The sequence below is a fragment of the Acartia tonsa genome, chromosome 5, assembly GCF_053477335.1.
Source record: "Acartia tonsa isolate MP-2025a chromosome 5, ASM5347733v1, whole genome shotgun sequence".
Taxonomy (NCBI): Eukaryota; Metazoa; Arthropoda; class Copepoda; order Calanoida; family Acartiidae; genus Acartia; species Acartia tonsa.
In genome coordinates, this window is record NC_137264.1 from 21,081,013 (window position 1) to 21,091,142 (window position 10,130).

Below are 10,130 nucleotides of genomic sequence, written 5' to 3' on the forward strand. Positions count from 1 at the left end.
TAATCTTTTTACAACACTTATAGAGGGGAATCATTTTTGGAGCAAAGCTTCTTTATACATTCCTTTAAAATGATAATCTTTGTCTTAAAAACAATATGTGCTGCTCCAGCTGTCTATTTGTTTAGCTTGGCTTTTATGGACGTTGTCATCCTTGTATAGGAGATATATATGTAAGATATCTAAATAAATATCAAAATGTGTTATCCTAAAAAAAAACTTAAATTCTAACAATTATATTTAACTTGTTAAAATCTATTACAAAAATAATTGCACAAAAGTGGCTTAAGGTGGAAGGTTAAATGGATGTAAATCTTTAGGTTTAAGAGAAGCTTTGCTATTAAAACGCCTATTAATGATACATAAAAATCTTCTCACACAGGAAATAAGAACATTAATCAAATGACAATTCATCAAAATATAGATTTGAAAAAATTTGGTTGACAGCATTTACAGGATAGAAATACAAACTTAAAAAAAAAATAAAAGTAGCATATGAGGTTATAAACTCATTTTTAAATATATAGAGTTTTTTTCTAAAGTTTTAAAAGTCCTTCAAAAATTAATAGTTTGTTTACTTAATTTATATTAAATTTATTGTTTATTGGAATTTTTGAAAAGTTTATCACATAAATCGTAACAGTCTTACAGCAAAAAAAATCTTGAAAAAGTTCTAATCATGGCTATAATCAATACTATTAAACTTGTCTTCTTTGTGAAAATTGTTTATTGACAGCACAACCATAGCTTAATTAAAAAGTAGCTACAGAACCAAAAGCTTTCTTCGTTTTTTAATAATATTTCTCGTATTCATTTGAAGAATCCGGTGGATAGGAACCGGTTCTCATGAATACGAAAAAACTATGTCTAGCATCGTATTATATCCAGTTTTCTACGAATATAGAAATGTACAATCATAAGATTAAAACTAGTTTTTTTAGCCGGTTCCTTCGGCACCACGGGGCTAAAAAAAAACTAGTTTAAATCTTATAATTGTACATTCTATATCCGCGGAAAGCCGTTTATAATACGATACGAGAAATAACTATTCTCGTATTCATTTGAATCCGGTGGATAGGGACCGGTTCTCATCGATACGAAAAAACTATGTCTAACATCGTATTATATCCAGCTTTCTACGAATATAAAAATGTACAATCATAAGAGTAAAACCAGTTTTTTTAGCCGGTGCCTTCGGCCCCTCGGGGCTAAAAAAACTAGTTTTAATCTCATAATTGTACTTTCTATATCCGCGGAAAACGGTTTATAATACGAGGCGAGAAATAACTATTACACATACGTTTTGGAAGTATTGCAAAAAAAACGAAATTGCGTTAGATAGATCTTCGAACTATCAAAATTTTTTTAATATATTAATAATAATAACTGGTATCTTTGAGGATATAACTGCAATACTAAATAAGCATTATGTATAGGAAATAGATACACCTAATAAACTTACTACATTTATATTTTTCTTGAAACTTGTAAGAGCTTAACAAGACTACATTGGCTGATAAATTTCAAGGTTCTTCTCTATTGAAGGTTTTTTTAAGAAAAAAAAAGCAACATTTTAAGACTTACAAGGTATATGAATTTGAGAGTTTAAACACAATTCATTTTAAAAAATAAAAAACCTGACAATACATTTGTGAAACTCAATTCTTCACAAAACCTTGAGAAAAAAAATGTAATTGATGAAATTTAAAGACGATTTAAGGAAACTAACTTCCTGTATTTGAACAAAAATTAAGATGAAGGAATCAGATACCCAAACCCCCTCATTTATTCTACGGTTAAAGGATAAAGAGTAAAAACATAATTAGAAAATTTTCCTTTATTATTACTAGTGCCAACTAAACCAAATCCCCATTCTATCAATAAAGCGAGTTATAGATTATCTGCGTCATGATTCGCTTATAACATTGAATTGTACATTATTGTCCTAGGAATCAGTATTCCAAAAATCAGATCAATCAGATAATTATATTGCATAGGAATTTGTTGTTAAAAAGTAAAAAATCAGCATGTTTAAAATAGATGTACGGGCATTCTGGTAGAGTTGCTACGCTTTCTAACCACTACAGGAATCACCATGTAAAGCTTGAAATCGTTAAAAAAATTCTAACATGCCTAAATCAACAAAAAGGGCTAACCGTCACGGACGTACGGACCGACCCTTATTATAGAAAAGCTTCGCTTTTAAGAACAAGCAAATAATTTGGACTCCATTAAAAAAAATACGAAAAATATTTGGCAAGTTTATTATTAATACAAACTATCAATACATTAATTAAATTGACACATGCCATAATTTGCAACTTGTACATTAGAACAGCGAGCTACGCAGGGGTTGCTATAGGTCTGACCGTTGACCCCACACACCGGGTTGTATTCCTTGGTGCAAATACAAGTTGGTACTGGCGGAGCGCAGGGACATTCACCATTGCATTGGATTTGTTGACCTGCACACCCAGCCCCGCAGGGGTTGCCATAGGTGTGACCATCAGCCCCACAGACAGGGTTGTATTCCATGGTACAAATACACGCGGGTACTGGCGGAGCGCATGGACATTCACCATTGCATTGGATTTGTTGACCTGCACACTCAGCCCCGCAGGAATTACCATAAGTCTGACCATCAGCCCCACAAACAGGGTTGTATTCCATGGTACAAATACATGGGAGTAGGGGCGGAGCACAAGGGCATTCACCACTGCATTGGACCTGTTGACCTGCACAGCGAGCCCCGCAGCGGTTACCATAGGTCTGACCATCAGCCCCACAAACAGGGTTGTATTCCATGGTACAAATACACGGGGTTACGGGCGGAGCACAAGGGCATTCTCCATTGCATTGGATCTGTTGACCGGCACACCCAGCCCCGCAGGGGTTACTATAGGTCTGACCATCAGCCCCACAGACAGGGTTGTATTCCATGGTACAAATACACGGGGTTACGGGCGGAGCACAAGGGCATTCACCATTGCATTGGATCTGTTGACTTGCACAGCGAGCCCCGCAGCGGTTGCCATAAGTCTGACCATCAACCCCACACACCGGGTCGTATTCCAAGGTACAGATACAGGTTGACGGAGGCTGACAAGGACATTCCCCTAAAAAAAGACATTAAAGATTGAATGCTAGATTTTTTCGTTTTATAGGACAAAGAGCAGGCTTTCATCTTACTCTACTTTCTCTTGATAATTAACTTCTCTTTGAAGGACAAATGTAATACTAAACCAATATAAACCTATAGAATAAAGACCGACAAACAAACAAGGCATGAATAAAAGTTACGCTAAATAATTGTAAATTAGATTGAAATTACGCTTCTCACACTAAGGAAGTTCAACCTCTCACTATTCTTAGGATAATAAGAGAATTTCAGACGCTGAGCTCAGTCAATAAAAATACAGAAATAGAAATCTTATCACTTTAAAAACCAACTAAATTACCTATTTTGTAGATAACAAGGATGACAACATCCATAAAAGCGAAGCACTGAAACGGTAGGACAAACGGACATTAACACTTGTACAGCGTCTAAACTGAATAATCCGAATATAAAAGTATAAGAGTCGAAGCAAAATTGTAAGTAATTTTCTTGAAAAACTGCTTGATACAGGATAATGTTTATGGACATACTTACATTTTTAGCACTTGATTATAGAGTTGCTTCGCTTAAAATATTGTTCTTTGTTGCCCCAGGAATCAATATACAAAAAATCAGATCAAACAGATAATTAGATCACATAAAAATTTGTTGTTAAAAAAGTAGAAAAATCAACATGTTTAAAATAGACATACGGACATTCTGGTAATGGTTATAGAGTTGCTACGCTTTCTAAATCGTACCTAACTACTACAGGAATCATCATGCAAAGTTTGAAATCGATAGGACAATTCTAACATGCCTAAATTAACGAATAAAAGCTATCTATCTCGGACGGACGTACGGACGTACGGACGGACCGACCCTAATTATAGAAAAGCTTCGCTTTTAAAAATTAGTTGTCGACACACAATTTTAAGTCCATAAAGTTGTTAAATCAACGATTAAGAAAACTGTATTATAAAACTTTGGGGACTAGTGTAATAAACAGCCTCTCCCTGCCTGGAATAAAGTTATACCTGTGCAAAGAACAGGCTGATTGGCGGCTTCAGCATTGCAGAGGTTCCCGTACGTCTGTCCGTTTAGTCCACACACTGGGTTCCAATCAGCCGTGCATATCTGCGGCTTAAAATAAATAATTTTAGATAGACAAATAGATTTGCAAGTATTTACTATTTGAAATTCATTCAGCTCACTCGGGATTTTATCTTAAAAATTGGTATTACTTAATAACAACAATGACAACATCCACAAGAAAACAAGGATGACAACATCCATAAAAGCGAAGCACTGAAACGGTAGGACAAACGGATATTAACACTTGTATAGTGTCTGAACTGAATAATCAGAATATAAAAGTATCGAAATAGTCGAAGCAAAATTGTAAGTAATTTTTTTTAAACTGCTTGATACAGGATAATGTTTCTGGACATACTTACATTTTAAGGACTTGATTATAGAGTTGCTTTGCTTATACTATTGTTCTTTGTTGTCCCATGAATCAATATACAAAAAATCAGATCAAACGGATAACTAGATCACATAAAAAAAGTAGAAAAATCAACATGTTTAAAATGGACGTACGGACATTCTGGTAATGAATATAGAGTTGCTACGCTTTCTAAATCGTACCTAACTACAACAGGAATCATCATGCAAAATTCGAAATCGATAGGACAATTTTAACCTGCCTAAATTAACGAATAAAAGCTATCTATCTCGGACGGACGTACGGACCGACCATAATTATAAAAAGGTTCGCTTTTAAAAACCGGAAAAGTTAGTTGTAGAGCTGATGTTTAGTAGTCAACATTATAGAGATGAATGATTAGTTTATAGAATTGAACAGTGTTGTTCTACGAATCATTATTTTAAAGAACAGATGAATATGTTAATTATATCATACAAAAAGTAGTTGTCAAAAATTTAAAATGGACGCATTGACTTTCTCATAACAATTATAGAGTTGCTGCGCTTTCATAATCGTTCTTAACAATTAAAGTAATCGTCTCACAAAGTTCAAAATCGATAGGACAATTATAACATGCCTGAATTTACGATAAGACCTATCCATTACGGAAGAACCTACCCTCATTTTGAAAAGGTTAACTTTAATAAATCTTACCTTATTCTGTGAAAAATCCAACACTGAGCTATAGACATACTGCGAATTACATAACTGAGAACTGAATGCAAAAACACACACAAGCATGATTTTCTTCATTTTTAAAGTTATACTTTACTCAAACAAACAATCCTGTATAGATAATTAAGACACTAATGATTTATATCAATGATTTATAAAAATATTTATCCATTTTATACTTTTAAGAAAACAAGTTTTTATCAAAATTCCAAATTGCTCATTATTTTACCTCATTTGTTAATTATGTTCAGAATTTCTATGGTGTTTCTTTGTTACAGCTAACATGGGAAATAGTGTGAAATGTATCATTATTCATTTTTATAAGAAATAAGTAATCAAAGTTACACAGTCCACTTTTTCTTATCATGTAAATAAATAGCCTAAAACCAGTCAGAAATTATCTGAAAATAGAAGTCCCTAAAGTACAGCTGTTTTTTTTTAGATATTTTGAACTTACTGATACAAATAAGTTATTTTATTACGTAGGTTTATATATCTAAACTTAAATATTATAATTCATTTTGCTAATTTTTTCTTAATTCAAATTAGAAATTTGCTGATTTCTTTTTAACATGTAACCCAAATTTAGATCAGCTTAATTTGAGTTTCAGATTGTGTACATAGTTTCCTTACCCTATCTCAATATTTACTAATAGCTAAAAAAGCTTAAAACTTCAAAAAACGCTTAAAAATTAAAATTTGAAAAATTAAAATTTTGAATGTATAATGTAAAAATCGTTTATACATTTTGTCGCTTTCCCCTTTGACCGGAATAGCTGAAAATAGGTTTTGCAATATTTGGGTTATCTGCTGTACAACTTCGGAAATTAGGGAAGAATTAGACAATCAATTTTCAGTTGATCCAAATTTATTTTCAAGCATGTGTAGTGTAATCACCTCCACCAAATGTATTACCATTATCAAGTCATCAGAACCCTTAAATTTATCACTAAAGTTTTAAGACAAACTGAAAAATCATGTACTGTATTGTATTACAGACAATTTTCAATGGGTAATAAAATAAAATCATAAAATCAATACCAATTTGGTTGCTAACAATAATTTTGATTTTACTATTCGCAAAAAGCTGTCTATAATACAATGCGATAAGTAACTATTTCATTTGCCTTACTTTTAAAATGAAACCACCCCTCATGTTTGTTTATTTTTATCTCTTTTTACGAAGCACCTTTTATTTGACAGAATGTGGAAGTAATATCACACTTTTCAATGTTTTAGTAAATATCAGGAATCTAAAGGGATAAATAAATGTACATCTGTAATCATAGACGTCCAAGGGGGGGGGTTACCCCCCCCCCCCCCCAAATGAATTTCTATAAAATAAAGTGTTACCCTCCCCCCCAAAAAATGAGCTTGTGGGTACCCTAGGCACCCCCAAAATTTTTATTTTCAAAATTTTACCCCCCCAAATAAATAAAAAAGCTTCGACGCCCCTGTCCGTAATGATGATATACAAAATTACCCCTTATGTAGAGTACAAATATTAGTTAAAACATTTGTACACTCAACATGAAACAATTAATCAAAATTCAATTACTATCCCAAAAGTTGTTAAGCCAACAAATAAGAAAATGTTATTATGATAAACAGCCCAATGCCCCTTTCCTTCCTGGAAAAAATACTAGATTAACAAGGATGACAACATCCATAAAAGTGAAGCTCTGAAACGATAGGACAAACGGACATTAACACTTGTATAGTGTCAGAACTGAATAATCAGAATATAAATGAACAAGAGTCAAAGCAATATTGTGAGTAAATTTGTTGAAAAACTTCTTTATACAGAATAATGTTTTTGGACATACTTACATTTTTTGGACTTGATAATAGAGTTCCTTTGCTTATAATATTGTACCTTGTTGTCCCAGGAATCAGTATACAAAAAATCAGAACAATCGGATGATTAGAACACATAAAAATTTGTTGTTAAAAAAGTATAAAATCAACATGTTTAAAATGAACGTACGGACATTCTGGTAATGATTATAGAGTTGCTACGCTTTCTAAATCGTACCTAACTACTTCAGGAATCACCATGCAAAGTTTGAAATCGATAGGACAATTCTAACATTCCTAAGTTAACGAAAAAAGCTATCTGTCTCAGACGTACGGACGGACCGACCCTAAATATAGAAAAGCTTCGCTTTTAAAAATTACTTCGAGTAAAACTGGTCTATATTCTCGCCCGTTTGCTTGTCACTAAAATTATTTTTAATGTAATTTTTTATATCCAATTTTTACAGGGTGGGCCAGATAAATCCGGACTTTTTCTTATTTTTAAACAAATGAACATAAAATCGTCAATTTTAAAGATTTTATTGAATTTTAAAAACTGGGAAGTAAACTAGGCATATGACTATTAGATTATTCAATAAAATCGCCGCTAGCCTCAATCACCGCCTTTACCCGCCCCCTAAACCGGCCCCCGATCCTGGTCACCATGTCCCTGTCCAAGATGGCGAAGTTCTCCTTGATAGTGGCAATGAGGGAGGTCATTATGGTATAGGCGCGTCTATTAGTTCGTGCTTTAATGGCGCTCCAGGCCAATAAGTCAATTGTATGAAGATCAGGGCTGCTGGGAGGCCACATCTCCTTAGGGACGTGAGTAACCGCAGGATCCAAATATACCCATCTTTCAAGCTACCATTCGACACGGCGGCTCTTATTTTGGCCACAGTTAAGATAGAACAACGTTTTATACCTTTTAGGAAATGGCATGAAGATTAAGCTATGGTTATTATCGCAACACATAGTCTAATACGATTTTTAAGGTTCCAAATGGGCCCATGTAGTCGAGAACCAAGAAATTTTCAAGATTATTGACATTTTTGACACCTTAAAATCTGCCACGTTTCACTTTGCCAGAGTACTACGGACAAACCAGATGTGATAGAGAGCTTTAGTTTTTTCTAGTGCCTTCTTTATGTATCTAATAGTATCTCCAGCAAGTTTTATAAGTCTATCTCAGCTACAGATGGGCTGAGATCAGATTTAGTGGCCTATATTTATAATCTAGGGTAAACTAGCGCTCATTTCGAATCTGCCATGTTGAACATAAGCACTGCCAGCACGGAGTACACATCCTCCATCCTCCAAAAATTTTTATGGGCCAAAAGGTAATTACCTAAGCTTTTTATAGAGTGGTCAAACGTCCTGATTGGTCAAGTAGTTTTGGTGCTATGGCCGTTTGAAAAAAGTCCGGATTTATGTGGCCCACCCTGTATATTCAATTTCTTTAAACTATTAGAATGCAAGGATGGCAACATTTATAAAAGCGAAACTCTAAACTCAGAAATTCATAAATAAAACTTGTACTTTGTCAGAAATTAATAAGCAGAATAGTAATTTGTATGTCGAAACAAAAGTGTACATAAGTTGTAAAAATTCATTGTCAAATATTTGTCTCATAATTTAGAAAAATTGTAAATACTCAATGATATTTGTACCTTATTATTAGAGGAATTTAGCACAAGTTTAAAATATATTCTATGTTTAGGGTTAACTCAAACTGTGTACTTACATATATCCTGATTGTATAAAAACTTCGCTGCTGAAAAATATTAGCATTCTTATCAATGTCCACCTAACATTCCATCCTTTCAGGATAGGACACAATTGGTTAAATTACAATTTTTTTCGAGTTCTAAAAAGCTTCTTTATATTTTGGGTATGTTCATAAGATATTATTACAGAAAGCTGTAGAAAGGAAACATGGGTATTAAATTACTCTAGTAACCAAAGTATTAAAGTTTCTCACATCGGTTGGCTTAAAACTTTGGGTACTTTTCATGAATCTTAATTGGTCAGTATAAAAGTATCCAAACTTTAAACCAATCTACAGAAGGGTTATACAGCAATCATCATTGAGGATTTTGTATTAATTATACAAAACGAAACTAACAGTTAGGTATATTGGGTCCTACCCCAAACGTAAGAGTCCCAAACGTCAGAGTGGACAAACGCAAGAGTCCCAAACGCAAGAGTCCCAAACGCAAGAGTCCCAAACGTCAGAGTGGGACAAACGTCAGAGTGGGACAAACGTCAGAGTGGACATTGCTTAAGTAAAACATCAGAGTCTATGCTATTTTAATTATATGACAAAAAATAGACAGTTAGGCCCCCTAGCCTGCCTAGCCGCGGGCGCTCGGCCCCCTAGCCTATAACCTAACCTAACCTAATCATAAAGAAAATGACTCTGGCTGCAGCACTCAGCACCCTGGCCTACCTAGCCGCAGCGCTCGGCCCCCTAGCCTGCCTAGCCGCGGGCGCTCGGCCCCCTAGCCTATAACCTAACCTAACCTAATCATAAAGAAAATGACTCTGGCTGCAGCACTCAGCACCCTGGCCTACCATAGCCGCAGCGCTTTAATGATTATAAAATCGAGACTCATACGTTTTACTTATAAAATGTCCACTCTGACGTTTGTCCCAAAAATCCTGCGTTTGTCCACTCTGACGTTTGTCCCACTCTGACGTTTGTCCCACTCTGACGTTTGGGACTCTTGCGTTTGTCCACTCTGATGTTTTTCCACTCTGACGTTTGGGACTCTTACGTTTGTCGTGGAACCGTATATTGTACTTCAACCATGGTTAAAATAGTCCAGTTTTGTAGTATTTGACAAAATCTGATCTGTAACAATGAGTGTTTACATAAATTAACAAAATTTGCCAACAATTTAATAGGTATTCATTTAACATTGAACTGTAAATTAAACTGGCACCCAAAGTTTTATCTTATTCGTTGTCTTGAATTTTCAATAGTTAGTTCTAGTAGTGTCAACATTTTTCAATCAAAAATTTCAATATTTAGAAGGGGTAATGTTGTTTATCATTATCTAGGATGTTTATTAA

The 10,130-nt window shown here is 34.2% G+C and overlaps 1 protein-coding gene across 1 annotated transcript; it reads right to left on the reverse strand.

Annotated features, from left to right (window-relative positions):
* Positions 1 to 2,245: 2,245 nt before the first annotated feature.
* Positions 2,246 to 5,473, reverse strand: LOC145319004 (uncharacterized). Its single transcript, XM_080160819.1, has 3 exons — positions 5,238 to 5,473; positions 4,132 to 4,237; positions 2,246 to 3,113 (listed from the first exon to the last, which is right to left on the reverse strand). Exons 1-3 carry the CDS (start codon positions 5,334 to 5,336, stop codon positions 2,287 to 2,289), a joined length of 1,032 nt encoding a protein of 343 aa, XP_080016945.1. The 5' UTR covers positions 5,337 to 5,473; the 3' UTR covers positions 2,246 to 2,286.
* Positions 5,474 to 10,130: the final 4,657 nt, after the last annotated feature.